A 24,710-nucleotide genomic window follows, 5' to 3' on the forward strand; every position below is an offset into this window, starting at 1 on the left:
TACACACATCTACAGTGGTTAGAAAGTACACGTTTTCACGTTTAATTGAATGTTTGTCCAGGCTAACTGTGTGTGTGTGTGTGTGTGTGTGTGTGTGTGTGTGTGTGTGTGAGAGAGAGAGAGAGAGAGAGCATGTCTGTGTCTGTGCCTGTTTGTGGGTGTTTGCAACTTGTGTGCTTCTGACATTAAAGACTGGAGCCTTTTGGATATGAACAAAAGGAAGAAATTTCCCCTCATGATCTCTCCTTGCAGATGGAGCAGATTAAATGCCATGTTCCACCGCAAGAGCGTACACACTAAACAGCAGATATCACCTGATGGTTCACATGCACATTACAGACCCTCAACACAGAAAGCCTTTGTCAAGCCTCGTGAATGGCGTAGTTGTCCTCAGTCAACTGCAGTTCATTTTTTAGCACAGATTCTACTAGTTCTATTGTACTTAGTGCATCGACTTCACACTGAGCTGGAACGTACTACTGTGTGTCTCTTCCTTAGAACACAAGTCATAACGCAACATCAACGTGATGAAGAAGACGCTATCGCACAAATAGATATGCAGCAACACCTCCGATAACTTTCTCACAGCAGCTGTCTCTGAGCTTGCAGCTTGCGAGCTGATGGAGGGTGTGAGAGCGGAGCGGAGGAGGGGGCTGTGTAGCTATCATGAAGGTCCGGGTGCAAACACTCCCTGCTCTGGGCGCCATCTCATCTGTCTCCCCCTCCCTTTGAGAAAACAATGGCACACGCACAGCGCTTAGCCCACTGTAGATTCCATTAACTGTAGACAGACAGGGAAATTAGGTTCAGGTTTCATGGGCGTCGACTCGGGAGCGCGCTGTCTGAGTGTGTGTAGCCCCGACACAGTGAAGGGTAATTGAAAGCAGGAAGCCGCCGGTGTGCTCCGTCTCGTTAGTTCCTGTCAGAGGTGGCTTTGCGAAGATTTGTTTTGCATTATCTGAAAAAACCTCTGCCCGTCCTGGATCCCACTCTATATGGATTATAAATCGTAGCTATTGTCTGCACATCTGCATAACAACTCTGAGCCAGCAGTTCCGATATGAACAGTAGTACGCGGAGATTCAGAAAGTAAACTGTCATCGTGACATTGAGGATGATAAAGTGAACGTCTGTGTGAGTGTGTGTGTGGGAGAGAAGACAATGTCCGTGAACTGTATTGTGGAATCATTCAACTTAAATGAGGACTTGCACGCAATATATTGCGGAATAATAGGATGTGGATAGGTGTTTGGGTGGGGAGACTTGAATAACACAATGCGAGAAACCAAGCACCAGTTTGCTTCTGTTCCAACCCCACCCACCCCCAGCCCCAACCGAACTAATGGATGCGACTAATGGGGATAAATGCTGGCCCATAGGACCCCTCATCCAGTGGTAATGAGGTTAAAGTGGCCCGGGGCCTCAATCTCATTCTCTCCCACACACCACTCGTCGGAGAAAAGGGATCCCTTCGTTCCCCCAAGACCTGAGAAACTCTACTGCGCTAATCCTGTTAAACTTTGGTGCTGGGGAAACCAAAGGAATGAATCACATTTTAGAGGCTCAGAAAATTCATATTTCTCCACAAAGTGAAGAATCTGTTTACATGAGTCACGATCTAGATGAAAACCCCCCCTCCCTTTTTTCTTAATATCTTCTAGTTCAATAAATCTGGTTGAAAAGCTTGAATAACATTCCTCATATCGCCAAAAATGATTCATGATTATGATCAATGATCGGTGGTGTTCTTTTATGCTATTCACTGGCATGCGACAGTGCCTCTGTGCACAAAGCCGGTCCAAATCCCACGACTCCCAAATCCACATAAACAGCGTTTTGCCTTCGTCTCGCTCCCCATTTCACACGAGCACCAGCATTGAAATTCAGACACACACACACACTCACTGTCTCCTCTTCATGCGCCGACATAAATACAAGCTTTTATGCAATGTCTCCCAGGCAGTTTAAAAGGGCTGTCCTTTTTCATTGATGCTGCCTTTGGGTCCTAGCACTGTCAGCGTCATCCGCCAGCCTCTTGCTTTATCTCTTGTTCTCACAGTAAAGGCAGTGTGTGGCGTTGGGGAAGATGGAGAGGTTTTTGGGGAGAGTGGTGGAGGGTTTTGGGGGTAGGAGGGTACGGGGGTAGGGGGGGCAGTGAGCAGATTGTGTCGCCCTCGGTGCCTCTGGAATCCACGCGGCGCCCAGCTGAGATGAAGCGGCCGGGGGTGCGGGTACGCCTGCGTGGGTACACGCGGCGGGCGGATGCCCCAAAGACACGCCAGGCGGGTCCCTGTTAGCTAAACTGGCATCACCAGCGGCCACCCATCCTCCCAGTCGGCAACATGCTTAATTATGTAGCCAGCAGCCGCAGGGTGGTGGTTAGTGTGACACGCACACACACACACACACACACACACACACACACACACACACACACACACAGACACACGCACACACACTCTGTGGTATCTCGAGGGTTTCCTGAAAAGATTCATAGTTTTAAAGACGGTGCACACCATTAATTCTTTCTCCTGATTTGTTACCATGGACTGCCATTGATGTACCAGCTTCAGAGAGTGTCTGGGACTTTTGATTATGATTTTCATTATAATTTTAAAATGAAACCTGTGATTGTTTATGCGTTTCATTCTCCCCCCCCCTCTTTTCTGTTTCTAGCGTGAATTGTGGAAAGCTTGTCCACCCTGTTGTAAACAGGTAATACATCTTCAGGGCTGACTGGGTGCTTTGCCTCTGTCTTTCTATTTAGCCCCATTTATTTCTTCTGCCAAATAAGCCTCCATTCATCCTTGGTTTGTTTTCCTCACTCGCTCATTCATTCTGCTCTCAACACTAACCCTAGGCAGTGTGTGTGTGTGTATCTTTGTGTGTGTGAGTGTGTGTGTATGTGTGTTTGGATTGAGTGGCCTGATAACCTGCTATGCATTGCTAATGGGCGATGTGCAAGATTTATGTGTGCCATCCGATCCGTCTTGCTCATGCGTAATATAAATCACGACAGCTCCCATCACCGAATGACTCAGCCACGGCACAACAGATAATTCCGGCTGTAGCGGAAATGAGTGATATAGTTCTCATTCCACCGAGGCAATCCTCTGTCTTCAGGAATTACCACATCCCTCCACTGGCACTGACTGAAAGACAGGGTTGGGTGGGGGCGGGAGTTGAGGGGGGTGGGGGGTGGGGGGGGGGACGTTTCCAAGAAACACGGCTCCTCTTCTACAGCTCTGCAGCACAAGCTCATTGCATTGTCACCGTTGGCTTTCTCTTCTGTCACGCATACTGTAGCGCTTGATAACCATCGGCCCCGCGTACATCCTGCTCGGACACGAGGGGGGGGGGAACAGAGTAGGGTCTCTTCGACGGCAACAGGAAGACAGCGTAAGTTTGTGCAGACTATGTGTGGGGATAAATTCTACTCAATGCTCTGGCATTCATTAGTTAACTGTAGAATACATGACTGCTGTCTTTGTGGATAAGGCAAAGGCGGGGGGGGGGGGGGGGGGGGAGCGGCGGGAGAGTTGCAGGTGGAAGGGGCTGGAGGCATGGTCGCTTCGCCAAAAACGCTCAGACGAATGCAGTGAGGTTATCGTTCTCGCCCAGCAGAATGATGTCACCTAAGATGCAAAGAGCGATAGAGAGAACGAGGGAGGGAGGGAGGGAGGGAGTGTGAGAGACGGAGAGAGGTGGAAGAATAGAGAGAAGGAAGGAGTGTGAGAGAGAGAGAGGTGGAAGAAAAGAAAAAGAAGGTGCTAAGGGTTGGCCGATGAGTCATCGCCTCGCAGCTCTTTGACTTCTAATTGACGGTGCCAACAGCGCCACTCTCCTCCTCAGACGAGGGCTCAATTCCCCTGCGCTGCAGCAAGGACGATGGAGGGTGAAACAAGGCTAATTTCAGGATGTCCGCCTCTCACATCGCCTCTCATTTTCTGAACTCCAGATATCATTAGATGACATCCTTCTCTCTCTCTCTCTCTCTCTCTCTCTCTCTTTCTCTCTTCTCTTCTCTCTCTCTCTCTCTTTCTCTCTCTCCCTCTCTTGTCTTCTATCTCTCTCACTCTCTCTCTTTCTCTCTCTCCCTCTCTTCTCTCTCTCTCACTCTCTCTGTCATTTTCTCTCACTCTCTCTCATTTTCTCTCTCTCACTCTCTCTGTCATTTTCTCTCTCTCTCTCATTCTCTGTCACTTTCTCTCTCTCTCATTCTCTCTGTCAATTTCTCTCTCTTGCGCCCTCTCTTCCCCCCCTCTCTCTGTCATTTTCTCTCTCTCTCTCATTCTCTGTCACTTTCTCTCTCTCTCGTTCTCTCTGTCACTTTCTCTCTCTTGCACCCTCTCTTTTCCCCCCTCTCTCTCTCATTTTAGTTCCCGGTCTGACACTTGGTTGCAGCATACTTGAGGCATTCATTTGGAAACTGCCCAGAGGCAATCAGACCAGTGTAATTAATGGTTCATAATAGGTCCAATAAACGCATCATTTAATTCATGCTCTTTGGCCCAGAAGGTCACGCATAGTCCCCTAGTTTAAATTGACATAATGTGCTGAGCTGTGTGTGTGTGTGTGTGTGTGTGTGTGTGTGTGTGTGTGTGTGTGTGTGTGTGTTTCACACATGTGGGTTGTGTAAACAGTTGCACAGTTATGGTTGGTATCTGTGTGTGGTGTCTCTTTTTTTTTTTTTTTTTTGTTGCACTGCCATTTAAAACATGCAGGTGTTAGTAGTGTCTGCCTGACTGTGTGGAATGCTGCTTGATCTAGTTAGGAATGTTATAAAGGAAGTGTGTGTGTGTGTGTGTGTGTGTGTGTGTGTGTGTGTGTGTGTGTGTGTGTGTGTTGAGGTGTGTATGCACTGATGTGTGTATGTTGCGTTGGTGTGTTTAAATGGTTAGACAGAAGGACTGATTCACATTAGTTGTGTGTTCTACACCGGTCCTGTGAGGTGTCTGTGTGTGGCATGCAGCCACCAGTCTGATCACCCTTCAGGTGACTGTGAGATGGTGTGTGTGTCTGTGTCTGTGTCTGTGTGTGTGTGTGTGTGTGTGTGTGTGTGTGTGTGTGTGTGTGTGTGTGTGTGTGTGTGTGTGTGTGTGTGTGTGTGTGTGTGTGTGTGTGTGTGTGTGTGTGTGTGTGTGTGTGTGTGTGTGTGAGAGAGAGAGAGAGAGCATAAGCTACTTTAGGAAATCTAAAAATACTCTCACACACCAGCCTAGGTGCGTGTTCCTGTGGCTGTGACCTAAAACCTGACATCACGTAGCAGACAGGAGGGTATTTTTTCCCCCCACAGCTCACCTGCTCCAGAAAGGACTACGCTATCACACACCACGTTAGCATTATACAGTAGCGCTAAGGAATATAGGACAGCATCAGGAGACAATGCATTTCTGATCGGATGCCAGATTTATCTTTGGCAGTGTCAAAGAAAGCACCAAGATTTATCCACGGGTTTATTTCACCGCGCTTCGCAGTCTGTGCGAGCAGGAAATAATGGGGACAGGACTGGCTCGTGCAACCTGCCAAGGCAGAAGGGAGGATGAGGACCTTGAACCCCTCAGCGTCTGGGTTGCTCTGGCCTCCTTGTGCGGTGAGGGTGGGGGGGGGGGAGGGGGGAGTGGAGGGGAGGTGGGGGGGGTCTGGAGCATAAACTTTGATGCAGTTCAATTTGTCAGCTCTCCTGACTTGGCAAGGCGATTTAAGGTTGTCGGACGTAAAGGTATATATCAGCCGTAGCGAGGAGTGAGTAATTGCTTTGATTCATGGGGCTCCGCTTTCTTCTCTCCCGTGTTTGGCGGGGGCGGGGGGGGGGGGGGGGGGGGGTAATGGAGGCTGCAGAGATGCAGTGTCATTAAGACAAGGGGAGTTTGAAAGTCCCACAGAGTTGATGGTGGGGTTGAGAGAGGGTGGGGGTTGCGGGCGGAGGGTAGGGAGGTGCGGGCGGCTGGGGGGGCGGGCGGGCGGTTGGGCGGGCGAGGGGAAAGGGGAGAGGGATTTACCAAACCAATAGCTCAGGACGAGGCTCGGGGAGATTAGGCCGCTAGCGAAGGCATCCCTCTGCTCGCCACCGTCTCTTTAACTCGCCCATTGATCTGTCAGATTGATGCTAGCATTCTCCCAGGCTCTTTTGTGCAGCCTCACCTTCCCCTCTCTCTCTCTTTCTTTCTTTCTTTCTTTTCTCCTCTCTCAGTCTTTTTTTTTCTCTTTTTCTCTCTCCTCTTCCTCCCCCTACTCCTTCGCCTCACTAACTCTCTCCCTTGTCTCCTGCCTTCTTTTTTTTATTTTTTTTATTTTATTTTTTTGTTTGGTTCTTTTAGACCAGCGCAGAAAGCGCCCACGAGCCCTGAGAAAAAGGAGCGACCCACGAGCACCATGAGCGAGGCGTCGAACTACACGGGCGGCTCGGACTACACCACCTACGCAGGGAGCCCGGTTGCCAGAGTGAGTGAGATAGAGGCCTGGCCTTTCAGCAGGAGCCTCACATGGCTTAATCGAACCTTCAGCACCCAACACTGAAAGAAATGGATTATATCAGACTGCGCTGCCTTGAAATCTAAATGGGTTACACTGTGTACATATTTCTTTTTTTTTTTTAAGTATATTTTTTGGGCTTTTTATGCCTTTAATGATAGAGACAGTAGAGAATCGACAGGAAGTGAATGGGAGAGAGAGCAGGGGTGGGATCCGGAAAGGACCACGGGGCGGGAATCGAACCCGGGTCGCCGGCGTATGGTGCAGGTGCCCCAGCCAGTTGCGCCACAGCTGGGGCCCTGTGCACATATTTCAATCAGGGTGTAAGGTTGTTATTTTTTCCCCAGAGACAGCCGGACAAATTTGTAAATGTTCTTGACTTGCCTGTGTTGACCTTAGAAAACGGAGGTTGCCCATAAAGTAGCAGTGCTTCAAACTGTTTGCAAAACTTTTGCAAAGATAAATAAACTATGAAGTTTAAGGGAGCATTTGTAAACATCAGGTTTTAATTATGCAGGGCCTGTGTATACACTCATTTAAAGCGGAGCTTCAAATGATTTTATTCATGCTGTAGAATAATTTATGACCACGTTGCCAGATATCCAGCGTGTCCTGCACCATAGGATGTCTGATTACACATCAAATATTTTCAGAATAATTAATTCAACCTTGTTTTTTTTGCAGCAATCAAGGCCCTCCAAGAAAGTCCACAATTTCGGAAAGAGGTCAAACTCCATAAGGAGGAATCCAAATGCTCCTGTTGTCAAGAGCAGCTGGCTGTACAAACAGGTAATAATGGTCAATTTGCCCTGCGCCACACACACACACACACACACACACACACACACCTTGCTGCACCAAATTGCTAGCCCCACATTGGAGATCAGAGAAAAATGATGCCTGTTGTAGGTTTGTCTTTTGTTTCCACAGTGCAATACACATGCTGCACACCCAAGGGGGTTTCAGTCTCTTAAATATGTCACCCTTGATATTTCTCTCTATGGCTTTTCCATCCCTCGATTTCTCAGATTCCCACTTCTCCCTGCTCTCCTTCCCTCTTTATCTGCTGCAGATGTCCTCATTACCATTTAATTGCACGTGCCATAATGGACATGTGTAGATCTGCAGATCTCTGGCAGCTGTCAAATATGTGGGGAAAGGCATCGCGGCTTGATATGATCAAGGGAAAACGCTGGAGAGATTCTCATTCGAATTCAAAGCGGGACACATGCTAAGCTTTTGAAAAGCCCGTGGAATATCAGTGCAGGAGATTTCCATCTCGTAAGGTACATCCAGGCAGACGTGTGACGTTTCCGCATTTGTGTGCGGAGGCATTTAGGAAAGCTCTCATTGTTACGAGGCCTTAAAATAAACCAAACCGAGTCGTTCCATAAATAATGCGTCTGCATGGAAGCAGGAAACTTATCACATGTGAAGTAGAATCGCTTTGCTCCCAGGCTTGACTTTGCATAGCATACATTTACATCGTCTTCCATCACGTCTGCGTTATCCCTATATATTCCGGGCTCTCAAGATTTCAAAGAATCTTCCTCAGAGTTCTGCTAAGCACAAGAATCATCAATAACCTCTCCTCCAGCTCGAATCCCCTTTGAATGCAATATTGATTTCCTCCCAAAAAGAAAGACTTCATCGCTGGCACTTTTTTTTTCTCTGCTCATCAAGCGCACTCTCTCTCTCTCTCTCTCTCTCTCTCTCTCTCTCTCTCTCTCTCTCTCTCTCTCTTTCTCTCTCTCTCTCTCCTCCCTCCCTCTCTCAAATTCTCTCTCTGAAAAAGCCTTTTTTATATAGCTGTTGTCAACTCATTTGTTACTGGCTTGCCATTAGCAATACAAATACCAGGAAGCGCAAAAGCGATATTCACTGGGAAAGAGGTAAACATCGTTAGAAAGATGAACTGAGCGCGAGAGCCGCCAAAGAAAAACAGCCCGGGTTTAAACGCCGGCAGAAAACGAAGCAGGCTTTCGTCTTAAACTTTAACTATAAGGACGGGGAGAGAACCTAGGCGCTCTCATTAGGAGATAAAGGCAGCCAATTTGTTTCGTCCCGGGCCCCGTCCAGAGCCTGTCTAATCGAGGCTGTCTGAAAGTGAAGGTGAAGGAGATAGCGCAGGGAGCTCAGTCAGATGCTCGTCGTCTTTTTTTTTCTAACGCCGGCCGTTGTCTCCTCTCGGTCTCCTCGCAGGACAGCACGGGAATGAAGATGTGGAAGAAGAGGTGGTTCGTGCTGTCGGACATGTGTCTGTTCTACTACAAAGGTGAGGCGTATTGCCACATGACACATTAATACAAACACAAACATATTGCTTTATCTAGCAGGCTAGATATGAAGGACATTCACGCACACACACACACACATACACACACACACACACATGAAAAAGTGACGTTAATATAGAATGAAGGGTCTGAAGAATGGTCTAATTAGGATGTTACTAGTGTAAAGAGATGTAATTATGATAACACTGGTGAGATGCTTCCTGGTTCAGTAGAAGGTCATAATGATCCACGCTCAAGTACCCAGAAGCTGCTTAGATGATATCTGTTTGTATGTCTCACCTGTGTTTTCAGACACGCATCACAACCTTTGACCCTAGTATGATAGCTAAAGGGTAACTCCCGCCCCCCCATTCTTCTCATGTAGAGATACCAAGACTATTTTTTTCCCTCCGATTAAGACAAATAGTGCAATTAAACACCCCCACCCCGTGAAATCAGAAAGCTCTTTCATGGACAGCCCTCAGAAGGGAATAGGCTGTTTATTGAGTGAGCGTACAGAGAAGAGTTCTTACTGGAGTGGGACGTGCTCTGGGTGCTGATAACGGCCTGTCTCTCTCTCTCTCTCTCTCTCTCTCTCTCTCTCTCTCTCTCTCTCTCTCTCTCTCTCTCTCTCTCTTACACACACTCACACACACACACACACACACACACACACACAGACTGTTTTCTCCCTCGCCTTCTCTGCTCCTCCTCCCCTCTCTCCTCTCTCTTTCTGTGCCATGTTATCAGTCTCCCTTTCAGCCCACACCTCTGCCAGTCAGGTTAAATATTGCTAAAGGAGTTGAGACGCCAGCTGCTTTTATGCTCCGGAATGAAAATGGATGTAAAAGAGCAGAGCCCCGTCGTCCTGCGCCTGGCTTTTACTACCTGCCCTGCCTGATAAGTCTTATCTCCTCAGATTCACTGCTGTCACCCCACCTCCATCCCTCCATCCCTCCACCCCTCCACCGTCAGATAACCCTGCAGGGCTGCACCACACCACACGGCCCATGGGGGTGGGGCAACAGGCCTCTGGCGCCCCCTGTCAGTGTGTGGCCGAACTGCACATTTTGCTGCAAATCCCAAGAGGGCAAAAATACGATGTTAATTTGTGTGAAATGAGCAGTCGGCCATCTGTGTTTGATTATTTCTCCTTTCTCTCTCTCTCTCTCTCTCTCTCTCCCTCTCTCTCTCTCTCTCTCTCTCTCACTTTCTCTCCCTCTTCCTCTCTCTCTCTCCCTCTCTCTGTACACGTGGAGCTGCCATTGTGATCGCTATTCAAAACAACACACTCTCATCATCATACATTTATTTGGAAGCTGAGGAGAATGCTAAACTGAATCTTGAATCTTAAGCAGACAGCTCCATGAATTGCTACCAGTTTTGAGGACAACAGCTACTCCTCTCCTTTGTAATAACTGAGACTAATTGAAATTGACACCGCTGTTCTTTCGAGGCATCGGGGGGAAAATGGCTTCGTATCATTGTACCGTTCTCTCCGCTCAGCTGGTGTGTGCTGGTGCACACGGTCGGTTCCTCTCTTCCTTCATGGCTGTACCGTGGCTGTCAGTGCCAGTTTGTCACGTGCGGCGTCGATAAATGACTATGTAACAGGCGTTTCGCTGAGCTAATGGCAGGGTACGCTGACTGTGCCCCCCAACACCCCGCCACCCAAACCAACCACCCACACACACACACACAGACACACACACACTCACACACACACACACACACACACACACACACACACTCACAGACACACACACTCACAGACACACACAGACACACACACACACACACACAGCCATCACAGTCACCCTCCACAGCACAGAATTTGACATTATTCTAATCACCACCTCTGACGATTTGTTTTGCAAAGAAGCAGGAGGCTGAGATGAAAGCGCCGGCAGAGATTTGCTGGAATTCGAGCATCTCTGCACCCACATGAAAGCATACAAACATTCTCTCATTTCTTTTTTTCTCTCCTCTCCTGTAGATGACAAAGAAGAATGCATCCTGGGAAGTATCCTCCTGCCGAGCTTTCACATATCCTTGCTGTCCGTGGACGACCACATTAGCAGGAAATACGCCTTTAAGGTCAGCGTTCCACCCTATCTTTCGCCTTCATCGCTTTCTTTTTTGAGAGCCGTTCGTTCTTTTGTTTGAAATGATTTTGTGGAAGATGCTGCAAGAGATTTCCTCTCAGCAGCCAGGAGCAGGCAGCTTTGTGTGTACTGCCCTCTGTGGATTCCTAGACTCTGCCTCCACTACCCGCCCCTTATAAACCCAGACGTACAGTAGATAAAGAAAAAGAGTGTCGAAGAGAAATACACACACACACACACACACATACACAGACACAGACACAGACACACACTTAGACACACACTTAGACACACACACACACACACACACACACACACACACACACACGAACCCAACAGATTCCTCTGACCAGAGGTCCTTCATTTGACTTCTATTTCCACCATCGCACCAGCCACTGTGCATGTGCGGTCTCTTTACATGTATGTGTGCGCTGAGATGTTCTGGAGTCGTCTACTTTATCTCCTGTCTTATCTGGCTAGATTACATTGGCTGGGGCCTTACACTGCTGCAGTAAGCCCCCTCACCCCACCAATAGGGCCCGGAGCCCAGGGACCAGCCCAGCGTCAGTCACATTTACGGGGCTATAGGTTAGCTGATTTAATTAAGAGCCGCATGAATGCCAAGGAGTCGCCAAGCGCCTCGCCGTGCCAAGGGGGCTGGACGGAGGCGGGGAGGGTTGATGGGGAGGCGTGGTTGGTGGAGAGCCAAGGTCGGTCGTGGACACGGAACGTCCGTGGGAGTCCCGAGCGACGGTCTCGGGTGTCGCCGGCCCAGGGTGCAGCCGGGAGCCGGAGGGATTCGCACCAGTCAGTGGCCGGACCTCTCCCAGAGTGTTTGAGGTCACTAAGCCCTGTCATGCATTAGGTCAATCATCGTAGGTCAGCCTCACCCTGGACCTACTTGATCACTACTTGTGAATGTCTTGATTTGATTAGTTGCTTGTTAAGACATTGGGGGGTTTGTGTGTGTGTGTGGGGGGGGGGGGGGTTGTGTGTGTGTGTGTGTGTGTGTGTGTGTGGTGGGGGAGTGGGTGTTCTGACACTGTGTGGACTCATTCTATGCTTCTATGTGTTTCTTCCTCTCTGCATTAACCTGGTTTCTCCTGAGCGGGCCTGGCTTCCCAAGAAGCACTGTCGACATGTCAACAAGCACTTCTGCTGAATCACGGTGAGTTCAACCTCGTCGCAGTCCAACAATCAGTGAATGTTCAGTGAATGTCTCAGTGAATGTCTATCGATCCCACACACACACACACACACCCAGCATAGCATGGGTCCTCTCTGTTAATATAATGTGTCTATGTTGCCCATGGAAAAAAACAAGTGTTCTGTAATCCCTTATTGAGAGGATGCATGGACTTGTGATTTTTCACTCCAATCCGTTAGCTTGCTGCCCTTGAAATTGCCTCCTGAACTGTATTGAAATACTCGTTTGTGGCTATGCTGGAGAAAAAAAGATGCCTGCTGCTGTCAGAGCCAATTTAGGTCCCCTTCTGACACCCACAACACGATAGGCTTTTTTTCTTTTTTTAAATCACTAATCGACAGCCAGCTCATCCTCTCATCAATGATCGTCTGCCTACACGTAGCAGGAAGCAATTTTTACTTGATTCGCCATCGCCAAGGTCAATAGACAGGAGCATTTACCCATTGCAGAGCTATTGGCCGTTTGTGCTTTGTCTGTCTGGTATTCTCATTGAATTTGTGTGGAAGCGATCACCCTGCACAGAACTAATGGTTCTGTGCAGACAGAGACAGACATCACTCACACTTTTTGCTTCATCTGTCTGATATTCTCTTTGAATTTATGCCTTGTGTGTGTGTGTGTGCGTGCGTGCGTGTCTGCGTGTGTCTTTGTGTGTGTGTGTGTGTGTGTGTGTGTGTGTGTGTGTGTGTGTGTGTGTCTTTCTCTCTTCCAGGTTATATTTTTGCTCTCCCTCCAGGCGACGCACCCAAACATGCGGACGTACTACTTCAGCACAGACAATGCCAAAGACATGGAGTCCTGGATGAAGGTGATGACGGACGCTGCAATGGTCCACTCAGAGCCCATCACCAGGTGGGTACACCGGCCACCGCAGACCGTGGACGCACCTGACTGAGAGAGCTACAGTAATTTCCTGCACATGTGTATAAGCCGCAGGACAGTGTTTTATGCCAGTTAAAAGAAACAAAACCATATTAACACCATATTAACTGCCCCCCTGTATTAACCTCATTGCTGAAGAATTCTTTGCAAAATCAATGTATAAGCCGCAGCTAATAGTCGAGAAATTGCGGTAGCCTTGCACAGAGTCACTCAAGGATATTGTGTCCTGAGTTACACTGCCGTTTTCCATCTATAATAAAAGACTTTTCTCTATCAGAGATCAGTGAGATATTGCATCTGAGCACCTCTAGTTTTATGTGGCCTCGTTGAGAACTGAAGTTGAAGGTGTATTGAAAATGCAATCGTCTGATGGCTGTGATTGCTATCATTACTTAAGGATATTGAAAGATCCGTATCAATCCAATCTATTCAAACCCTCATAAATTAACATTTCATCTTCTAGGATCTCCTAAAAGTAAAGTTTTGTTGGTAGTGACAAAATAAGTGATCCAAAAGAAGAATCATGACAGGAAAAGGGAGTGTGTGTTGACATGAATCCCACTGAATCAAGGCTTATGTCTGCAGTCGCAATGGAAAGTCACTGTCTTCTCTGTCTTGTTTCTTTTAGTGATGTTGGCTTTGCCATCAGATGCTGTCATTATTTGATGTCTCCTGCAGTAGGATGACTTCCCTCTCCGGCTGCCTTTGATCTCCCCAAATTACAGCCCATCATTCTCCTTATAAAACTGCTCACGGATCCTCCTCCAAAAATCAAATGGATAATTTTTTTTCTATCTCGCTCTCACTCACTCTCTCGCTCTCTCGCTCTCTCTACTCCGGATCCGCTTCCCTGAGCCAAGGGCGAATCTCTTTGCCGTCTTAGCGAAGCACAAAATCAAATCCAAAGGGGTGCAGTATTTTTGCCCCGGCTCTTCACACCCAATACAGCGACAGCACAGCGTAGCACAGCGCAGCGCAGCGCAGGCTCTGTGTGCGTAATGTCTCCCTCTTCTCGGAGCCACAAGCTGTTTGGGGCCCGCCGGCTTGTTCTCTGTACTCAGGAGTCTCAGACTCTTCACAGTTGTGTAAGCAAAGGAGAGGCTGTGTGTACTGTGTACTGTGTGTGTGTGTGTGTGTGTGTGTGTGTGTGTGTGTGTGTGTGTGTGTGTGTGTGTGTGTGTGTGTGTTAGTGCGTTAGTGCGCAAGTGTGTATGTACGTGTTTGCATATGCTAGACTGAAAGAGGTAGGTCGATTTTTTTGTCTTTGAAGCTGTGCTTGTTTGTATACAGTTATGTACTAAATAGAAAACAAGAGAAACTAAGAAACAAAGTCACGGTGTGTGTGTGTGTGTCAGGGTGTGAGTGTGTGTCTGAAGGTGTGTGTGTGTGTGTGTGTGTGTCCACTGGCGTGTGTTCCTGAGTCACTCTGTACGTGCATGGGTGACTCAGCCAGTTAGGTAAGCAATGGAGCGCTGGCCAGGATCAGACCAGTAGACCGGAGCTGCCCCGTCCCTCAGACCCGCAGCATTAACTCACCACTGTGAACACGGTGTGTGTGCGGCACTAGCAAACGGCCACAAACAGCCCTCCGGTCACCCCCGGTGACTCCGTTAATTACCTCAGACTGCCTGTCCGTGTCCGTGCCACTCATAATCCACTGGGAAAGAGTCTCCAAATGTCTCGTCTTCAGTACAGTATGAAGGCTGTGTTGCACCGGCATTCATATTCTCGTAGGCATTGATATTCTGGCCAGACGATTAGCGACTGTAAACTTCTGGAGTGAGATGACTTTGCCCTTGAGGTTGGAGTGAGATGGCTCTGCCTTTGCCTTGTTTATATTCTGGAAAGGCTGTTGCTGCATGCAAAAGGGAGGCAGTTTGGGTCTGTCTTACCGACGTAAAGGGAGGCTGTGTTCTTCGGGGAAAATCGGGCTGCCTACATTTTGGTCCTCAAGGCTGTTTAGACACCTCTTGACGTCTCTGAAAGGTTTGTGCTTCCCCCGCCGCTCTCTGAAGCGTACCTCTGTCATGGAGCCGGAAAGGTTGAAATCCCAGGGCTTCTGGTTGTTTTGGCTTTTAATTTTTTTTTTTTTCTCGCGCTTATTTCACGGTGGAAGCAGGCTTGTCAGAGTGAGAGCTGGAGGCCCATGTCGCCAGCAGGCAGCCTTGTTTTTAGAAAGGCCGTCGCGTTTTGGCAGTCTGTTCTCACCATCTCCCAGCAATCGGAGGTGTGTAGGTGTAGGTCAGACTGCCAAGATACTCCTGGAGAAAGGATAAACTACTTTCTTGGCATTGCCTCATGTAATGCCTATGGATCGATTCAGTGAGCGTATAGAAGCCTTTCTTTTTTTTTTCTCCTGTTTTCTTATGGTGTGTTCACTTATACATCAGATATCCCTCGACCCCTCTCTCGTTTTTAATCTCCTTTTCTTTATCTCTCTCTCTCTGCTGCAGGCTGGACAAGTCCAAGGGCGACTACCGGAGCCCGCAGGAGATGAACAACATGCTGAACCACCGCGTGCTGACGCGGCCCGAGATCCAGAACAACGAGCGCAACCGGGAGCCGCCGCCGCCGTCGTCGTCGTCCCGCTCGGCGGCCGAGGAGAAGAAGCCCGGCAGGGTCCTGGAGAAGCCCGGTAAGCAGCAGAAGCAGGAGCACAGCCACCGCTGCACGCTGCAGCGCGAGGGAGACCGCTACACGCTGCAGAAGGACGGGGAGAGGTACACGCTGCAGAAGGACGGAGACCGCTACTCCCTCCAGAAGGACGGGGAGAGGTACTGCCTGCAGAAGGAAGGCGAGAGGTACACGCTTCAGAAGGACAGCGACAGGCACGCCCTGCAGAAGGAGGAGGAGATGTACGCGCTCGCCAAGGACGCGGAGCAATACGCGCTCCAGAAAGAGGCGGACAATTACGCCACGCACAAGGAGATCGAGAAGTACGTTCTCCAGAAGGACGGAGAGAGAGGACACACGCTCAAGAAGGACGGTCGCTACGCCGTGCAGAAGGACGGACAAGTGTACGCTCTGCAGAAGGACGGGCAGCTGTACGCCCTGCAGAAGGACGGGGAGAGGCTGACCCTGCAGAAGGACACGGAGAGGTACATGGTCCACAAGGACGCGGAGCGACACACGCTCCACCACAAAGACTCCAAGAGGTACGTCTTGGCGAAGGACACGGAGACGTACGTCTCTCAGAAGGACATCGAGAGGTACCCGCTGCACACGGACGGCGAGACGCTGCCGGTCTCGCCACGGGACGGCGAGCGCGCCTACGGCTCCGGCTACCAGCGCGAGCCGTCGTCGTCGTCGTCGTTGGCGGAGCAGCCCGTGGCGCGGCCCGTGGCCAAGATCAACAGCATCAAGCTGCAGCCGGAGCAGGCGGCCGCCATCGCCGCCGCCGTCTCCTCCTCCCGCCAGCTCCAGCTCCAGCTCCAACTCCAGCAGCAGCAGCAGCAGGCCGCCCAGCAACAGCAGCAACAGCAACAGCAGCAACAGCAGCCCCATAAGCCGGCCCAGCTCAACGGCTCTGGGGAGCGCAGCCCGCTAGGGGACATGGCACCCACACAGCAGCAGCAGCAGCAGCAGCAGCAGCAGCAGCAGCAGCCCACCAGAGCTCCAGGCCAGGGCCAGGGCCAGGGGCCGAGCCAGACACACACCCACAGCACCCAGCAGCAGCAGCAGCAGCAGCCGCTGGGCCACGAGCCGGAGAGGAACCTGCAGAGGACCAGCTCCATGCAGCAGCTGGAGCAGTGGGTCAGGGCCCACCCGAGGGTGCGGCCCGGCGAAGACGACACCAGGAGGTGAGCGGGTTCGAGGGGGAGGACAGGACAGGGGGGCTGAGGTGGTGTGGATGAGGGAGGGTTTGACTCCCTGCTGACACGAGTAGGGAAGTGAGACTTTTTTGCAATCAACTAGATGTTTACTTGAACTTTTTTACACCCGTGTGCATCTTCACTGTCTCCCACTGCATACAGGATGAGGCTGACAAACAACATCATCTTTCCACCTTTTCATCTTCCTACCTACATCATCCTCTTCCACCTATTTGTGGATATCTCTCTTTTCTCTCTCTTTCATGCACACACACACAAATACACACACACACACACACACGGAGAGAGATACAAAATGCGCACGAGTACACAAACACAGAGACAGGTCCACTTTGAGATGTGCAGCAGACAGGCTGCTCTTTCACAGGCTGTTGTACAGAAAGCTGAAAAGGCTCCTGCTCCTCTCTGAGCCATTTATCTCACCTACACAGATACTTTTACCCCCTCTTCCTCTTCCTGTTCCTGTTCCCCCCCCCCACCCCACCCCGACACCACCCTGCCGCTCCGCCTACCCCCTCACCATCTCAGCCCTGAGTGAGCTGAAAGCTTGTTATGTCAGCCAAGGCAGGCTGCAACGGGCGCTGTATCGCTGTCAGGAAGCATCCCCCTCATTTTGCCAGAGCTTGTTTGAGACGGGGGAAGAGTGTTTGCGCTCTCCGGTTTCCCGCTCCCCACTTCTTTCCTCCTTTCTCTCGCTCTCTCTCTCTCTCTCTCTCTCTTTCCGCTCTCTCAGGCCTGCTCTCCTACGCTCTCCTCGGATGAATAAGTTATGGAGACCGTGTCCCCGACAAGAGTGGCGAGTCTCTCTCCGTAAGCGGCCGGGTCCTCGGGACGAGAGCGCGGGGATGACAGGACTATCGTGCTGCCTCCCTATCCCATTTAAATGCTAATTTGCTCCGCGTCCATCAATGCGCCAGTATTTCTGCTCGGCCCCTCTCTCGTCCGTCTTTCGCCACGACACCACTCTCTCCTTCATTGTTTTGTCAATACATGATGTTACCAGTGGTATTGTACTTTACGAGCATAATGTGCTCTCAAGCAGGCTCGGAGTGCTGGGTGAGCCTCCTCCTCTCTAAGTGTCCCGCTAGGAGCAAGGAGGCTCTTAAATGGTCAGAGAGATCCATTTCATCATGCCAGGGCCGAGGAATCTTCTGGATGAAATCGGAGGCTCGTGTCCCGAGACGTCTCCTCCCTTGCGCTGGCGTCTCTCCCTCTGACAGGCGGTGGGTTTCTGGAAGCAGTCCAGGACCAAGCATCGCCATCCCCAGCTCAGGCCCGACAGCACGGGACGGGTCTATTGTGATGCTTTCCTTCCAGACCCCAAGCCTCTTCATTAGTCTCAGCCACGGTTCGTGAACAGGCTTAAAAACATGGCGGTAGACAGCGAGAGAGGGAGAGAGAGAGAAAAGAGAGACAGAGAGAGAAAGAGAGAGAGATAGAGAGAAAGAGAAAGAGAAACGGCATTGTTTCCCCCCCGCCGTATCAAACAGCTTTTGTGCTATTACAGCCATTCATCTCCAAAGCACTGTCAGTGCAAATAGAAAATGACAGCAGATAACGGCGCTTCGTGCTTTCGGGGCGTCGACGGAGGGAGACCGAACAGAGAACAGCGGTCGTCCGTGTTCGCTGGGTTTGCGGGCTGAGCGACAGCTGTTGTTTTAATTGTGCTAAAGCTACGGGAGCTTGGCTGTGGGCACGGCCTCCTCAGGCGGGTGCCCCACTGCGGAGCTGGCATACGCTCGGGGGGGAGAGACGAGGTCACGTTGCGCCCGCTTGTTCTTTTTCGTTCTTTTTGATAGCGCCACTGAGTTTGGCCACCGAGTCTCATCGCGTTTGATTTTTCCTCTCGTCCGTTCGCCATGCCCACTCTCTCTCTTTTTCTTCTTTCTTTTTTTGTGCATCCCTCTTTTCATTTGAGCCCTCAATTGCGTAAGATACAAGAGTGCCAAGTCCCTTAATGATGCTCCTAAGTGCTCTTCAGTTGTGATGCGGACGGAGGGCTCAGAGGCGCTGCGTTGCCGTGGCTCCACGCTGCGCTGCTTTCAGAGAGCCTGAACCTCTGCACTCTGCAGCTGTCCTCTCTGTTTGTGCGTGTGTGTGTGTGTGTGTGTGTGTGTGTTTGTGTGTGTGGGGAAAAGTGAGAGTGAGTGTGTGTATTTGCGAGCCAAGTAATCAGCGGCTCTTTTCAATCTTCCACCGAGCCCAGCTCCCCGGCCCTCCCTCCCTCCCTGCCTGCTTGAGTTGAACTTGGCGCCCCCTGCGCCCGGGCTGGCATGAGATGACACGCTCCTTAAGACCGGAGGCCGCCCGTCCTGCTGATCTCTGACTGGCTGGCAGCGGCTGCTGGACACGGAGGGGGAGGAGGGAGGAGGGAGGAGGGAGGGAGGGAGGGATGGAGGGAGGTGGAGCAGCCGAGGGGGTTAGGACGACGAGGGGAGGCTTGTGACCGTATTACGTCCGTGTCCTCCCCTCGCGAAAAAAAAAAAAAAAAAACAGCCCCTCCGTGATCCGCCGCACATCTGTCCAATTCGCCTGGCAGGGTGACTTAGCCACGGGCGAGAGCCGCCGCCTGTATTATCCGCGCGCTAAGCCCACGTTTCGGGAGGGCAAAGAGGGGTGAGAGGTGAAGAGGCGAAAGGCCCACAGGGAAAAATCAGAGCCGATGTTTCAGCGCAGCGGTAACATCACACTGTTTCCCCGCGATATGCTTCTGATTAAGTCTTTAATTATAGCCCGCAGAAAAACCGGGGAATTATCACAAAGTTAAAGCTAGGGCTTATTAGCATAATTCTATTATGAGAGAACGCGTGCAGGTAATTAGATGCAGTTTCCACACTCTTGATTAAAGGTCCAAATAGAGAGTTTTATTCTGCCAAAGAAGGGGAATTAGTCATTTTCTTACTTTTTTTCCCCTCCCCCTCTTCTCCTTCTTCTTCTTTTCATCCTGCGTGTCCCCAGCATAACCTCCTATCAGACGCTGCCGAGAAACATGCCCAGCCATCGGGCGCAGGTGCTGCCGCGCTACCCAGAGGGCTACCGGACGCTGCCGCGCAACAGTGGCACGGCTCGGCCTGGCAGCGTGTGCGGGTACCCCACCTCGGCCTACGAGCGCGGAGGAGGCGGGAGCGGCGGCGGCGGCGGCTCTCATCATCACACCCTCACCACGGCGACGGCGTCGGAGAAGCGGCGCTCCATGCGGGACGACACCATGTGGCAGCTGTACGAGTGGCAGCAGCGGCAGGTGATGAGCCAGCGGCAGGCCTACGCCACGCTGCCCAGCCCGCGCACCATGGCCGACATCGCCGAGCACGTGGCGGCCGCCATCGTCCCCGGCGCCCGCGGCAGCATCGCCATCGCCCAGTCCATCCCGCCCTCGCCCTCGCACGCCTCCGTGGGCGGAGGCCTCTACCACACCTACTCGCCGCGCCGCTCCTCGCAAAACCACGCCACGCGCTCCGAGCTGTCCTCGCCCATCTACCGCGGCGACCTGAGCATCGACCGCCGGCACCGCGCCCACCCCAACAAGGTATCGCTGACCAGCACCCTCACCACCATGAGTGCTCCTTGGCCCTGAGTGGCCATCATTAGCGCCCAGTGAGGAGGGGTTTAATACAGACAGAGGAATTGGCCTTTAATTATGATTTTTAATGGCCATTTAATGCTATTAAATAAACTCTCATAATTATTTTACATTGTTAGATTATTCGCAATGCAGGAAATTGGCTTGTGGTGGCATTTTGTATTATGCAAGCAATTATGTTATGTATTACAGGAAGTGTGACTCATTAAACAGTTAAGTTTTTCAGGAAAAATTGCAACAAATTACATCACCAGTCAGCTTGTCAGTCGGCTATATTAGTCCAAGCAGCAGCCTGTAGCAATGTGGTGTATTAACAGCTATTTTAGTTTTGGTTCATGTCCATGCCCTTTGCCAAGGCTCAGATGTCAGTCTGTCTCTTTGCCCCGTGCTCTCTGCAGTATGCCTACCCCACTGACCGGAGGTCCGTGCCCATGGGGATGCCAGTCCAGAGCATCACCCCCCAGTCGCTCCAGGGCAAAACGGTGAGACTCTCGTTCTTTTTTTTTTGTCTTGACTACAGACATGACCCTGACTATAAATTCAACTCCTTTTACAGGTTGTCATCATAAATTGTTCAAAATTAATAATAGTTTAACTTTGCTCGTAGCTAGTTTGCTATCAGTAATACATCTGCAGCAAACTTTGGAAGGCCGCTCAGATGTGTTGAGATGAAGGTAGCATTAAGACGGCTTGAATCTGCTTATACAGCTGTACACAGTATCTTTGTGACGGTAATAGATAACCAACTTTGTTTCAAGTATTTCTGCCTTTTCTATCTGTCTTGTTCTCACTGACAGTGAAAGAGTAATTATGACAGGATCAGCGAAAGTGACTTTGAAAGTGAAATTGCCGCGATCTAAGCCTTGAATATTTCATCGAGTTAATTGAGCGAGCCTCCACACACACAAAAAAAAAAGTGAGCCCTTTATGAATTATTTGCTCGGCTCTGCCTCCTCTCAGACAGATGTTTGCCACTCGCAGGCAAATCAGTCAGAGTAGACAGCTCTGAAACTTCGACGCTGTTTAGTTTTCTCCTGCCGGTGTGTGTGTGTGTGCTGTGGCTGGGTTAAGAGTGGAACACCATGGAGAGGGAAGAGCCTGGCATTACCATGGGCTTACTCTGAAGACCCACCCCTCTTAACTCCGAAAGCTGCCTCTCTGGACAGATTAGCTTTGTGTTCAGTTTGCGGCGTTAACAGGTTTATGTTTCTGAGCTGGTGTCCACCCAGCCAAATCTGAGGTTCGCAGTCTTTTCCCATCTCCATCCACAATTGCGTAAATAAGACAATCTAGCAAAAACAAAATACATTCCTATGCCTCCTACTCATAGCATTCTGAGGGCAAGTCGGAGTTCAGAAAGACACAATATCCAAACCCTCCTTTTTATATAGAATGAATGAAAGTAGCGTTCTGCTTTGTCCAAAGTGGTATTCTGTTTTGTGCACTACATGTTCATTCTAATTAAGCCAGCGGCAGTGCAGTCTCTGTGAAGCCCAGGCAAACACGAGTTCTAACCTGCCCCCTCTGCCCTGTCACCCTCCCAACCCCCGACTCCGTATTTCATTACCAACACGATCAGCACTCCTGCTCAGACTGTCAGCACATCTGTCCCTTCAAACTCCCATTTTGCGTCCACGTTCCCACCTCATCTGACCTAACGGCACTGGCCCACGTCACGTCAGCTCTCCGAACCCCTCATGCCCTCGGCCCGGTCACTCGTGAGTCAGTAGGAGCTAACGTTTGCCCCCCTATGCCTCCTGTGCCCCCATGAGTGCATCATGGGGGCACAGGAGGAGCTAACGTTTGCCCCCCTATGCCTCCTGTGCCCCCCCCCCCTCCCCCCTTCACCACCCACCGTGGCGTGGCACGATCCCACCTTATCTGACCTAACGGCACTGGCCCAGTCACGTCAGCTTTCCGAACCCCTCATCATGCCCTCGGCCCGGTCACTCGTGAGTCAGTAGGAGCTAACGTTTGCCCTCCTGTGTCCCCCCCCCCCTTCACCACCCACCGTGGCGTGGCGTGGCGTGGCGTGGCGTGGCGTGGCGCCCCCTGCTGGTCCTGGCTGTGCGCAGCCGGAGGAGCTGACCCTGCTGCTGATCAAGCTGCGGCGGCAGCAGGCCGAGCTCACCAGCCTCCGGGAGCACGCGCTAGCGCAGCTTATGCAACTAAACCTCGACGCCGACAACCCAAAGGTCAGACCCCCACACACCTGCCCCTAAGTGTGTGTGCGTGCGCGAGCGCGTGTGTGTGTTCCTGTGCCCGTGTGTGCATCTGCCATGCTCCGAGCAACCCCCCTCTCTTAACAGCAACAACGAAAACGAACAAACAAAGCAATTGCTTTTGTTTGTGTTTGTGTGTGTGTGTGTGTGTGTTTTTCTAAAGCATGGTGCTTTGCTTTGACCATTTCTTGTGGTATGTGTTGTATAGCTATCAGTAAAAGGACTGCCATGTGTGGTTTTGCTAAAAGCACTTTTTTTTTTTCATTTTGTGGTGTTGCTGAATTTTTTATAAACTGCTCTGTGCGAATGCCATTTTTTGTTATGTGTACCGTGTGATGGCCTTGATGCTTTGCATGCATCCGTTGTCAACAAAAAACGCATGTGGTCAGATTTCCCACCAATAAGCCCTCTGCGTATGGCTTACTTCAGTGAGTGCACTTAATTAAGGATTGCACGACCTTGCCGAGAGTCAAAAGCTACTCTGCTGCTTGACAGAAACGGCTCTCTTTTTCTCTCTTACCTACTTGCCTTTTTCTTGTGTTTTTTTGCACATCTCACCCTTCTCTCCTCTTCTCTTCTCTTCTCTTCTCTCCTCTTTTCTTCTCTTCTCGCTTCCTCTCTCTCCTTTTGCACTTATTCTCCTGCCGTCTCTTCTCTGCTGCCTCCTCTAGAGTGATATACTCTCCCATCACCTCCAGAGGAATCTCATGTATTTGGATGGCCAGGTGAGGGCACACCATTCCCCTCTACTGTACACTGTACACACACACACACACACACACACACATGTACACTGTATTCACACACACACACAAACACACACACACACACACACACTCACAGACAGCACTTACATTACTCAAAGATGTGTCACTCGGAAGGGCATGTTGTGTGGCTTTCTATTTTGGGACAGTTTACCTCATAAGTAATTAAGTGCGAATTGTGCAGAGCCAGCACAGCGTAGCCACGTGCAGCGCAGAATGCAGAACACACACATCAGGTGGCATTATTTCTTACATACCGTACTGTTCACCTACTGAATTTTTTAAAGCCTGGGAGCACGATGGATTTTTGTGTGTACTACGGAATGCTGTTTAGATTGCCCTCGCTGATGCAGTCATGGTGAAACACACTGCAGAGATATTGTGTGTGCGTGTGTGCGTGTGTGCGTGTGTGTGTGTGTGTGTGTGTGTGTGTGTGTGTGTGTGTGTGTGTGTGTGTGTGTGTGTGTGTGTGTGTGTGTGTGTGCGTGTGTGCGTGTGTGTGTGTTTTCTACGTGAGAGATTGAAAACTCGGTGAATGCTTTATTGAGGGCATTCAATCACGTCTGGAATGATTGAAGAAGCAAATCTTTCAGGGTGCCGTTGGGCACCGGGCTCAGGTTTCCTAAGCTCCGTCAGGCATGTCTAATCGTGGGAGACGCTTTAATGTGGCCAGGTTTCCCACACCAGTTTCCCAACTTTCCCACACAGCCCGCACCACTTTTTGAGAAGGTCAAGTGTTGGGTGTTATTTGAAGTTGGATGAAATATTATGGTGCTTTCCAAGTTGTGGGCACGGATGGAAAAAGTATCAGTGACTCGGTTTGGACTTGTTGGGTTTCTGACCGACCACATCACAGAAGCTCTATTCTAACACCCGTCCAAATTTTTTCAGTGGGTAAACATTTATTAAAAAATAAATAAGACAAAAAACAAACAAAAATGTACACTTTACTTTGACAAACAGGCACATACTAGGCATAATAGTTATATGCAAACACGTACCATGACTCGTACTCATCCATACGCATGCACACACATATATACTGTATACACACAAACACATGTGAATACACACATGCACACACATATACACACACACTCATGTCTTTCACTGGGATTAGCGTTAACAATGTTTTCACTGGACCTGCAACTGTATTGTTAACTGTTGTGTGCTATGTTGCTCCCTCCTTCCCTTCGCTACTGAACTAGATGAAGGAGAATGAGCCTTTAATCTTCATGATACACACTATGATTGAGAACTCGGCGCCAAGGCCTCAGCTGTACCAGCAAGTAAGGTCGCAGGATACCAAACATCCATGCACCTACCTGCCTGTTGTCATCAACCGCTCCCCCTGTTTCCTCTTGTTT

General features: G+C 50.3%; 1 protein-coding gene across 2 annotated transcripts in view; it reads left to right on the plus strand.

Annotated features, from left to right (window-relative positions):
• plekha5 (pleckstrin homology domain containing, family A member 5) overlaps nucleotides 1-24,710 on the plus strand; it is a 116,155-nt gene that overhangs the window by 82,528 nt on the left and 8,917 nt on the right. The window contains exons 5-14 of one of the 2 annotated variants that reach the window (XM_062518786.1): nucleotides 2,677-2,715; nucleotides 6,321-6,444; nucleotides 7,159-7,263; nucleotides 8,677-8,749; nucleotides 10,747-10,847; nucleotides 12,799-12,914; nucleotides 15,398-16,744; nucleotides 19,736-20,303; nucleotides 20,756-20,839; nucleotides 22,433-22,582. In XM_062518786.1, the coding sequence (XP_062374770.1) occupies nucleotides 2,677-2,715; nucleotides 6,321-6,444; nucleotides 7,159-7,263; nucleotides 8,677-8,749; nucleotides 10,747-10,847; nucleotides 12,799-12,914; nucleotides 15,398-16,744; nucleotides 19,736-20,303; nucleotides 20,756-20,839; nucleotides 22,433-22,579 (2,704 nt within the window). In that variant the 3' untranslated portion in view covers nucleotides 22,580-22,582. Of the gene's footprint in view, nucleotides 1-2,676; nucleotides 2,716-6,320; nucleotides 6,445-7,158; nucleotides 7,264-8,676; nucleotides 8,750-10,746; nucleotides 10,848-12,798; nucleotides 12,915-15,397; nucleotides 16,745-19,735; nucleotides 20,304-20,755; nucleotides 20,840-22,432; nucleotides 22,583-24,710 lie in introns of those variants that run through there. The other variant, XM_062518785.1, reaches the window with a different exon arrangement.

This window comes from Sardina pilchardus, chromosome 17, assembly GCF_963854185.1.
Source record: "Sardina pilchardus chromosome 17, fSarPil1.1, whole genome shotgun sequence".
Taxonomy (NCBI): Eukaryota; Metazoa; Chordata; class Actinopteri; order Clupeiformes; family Clupeidae; genus Sardina; species Sardina pilchardus.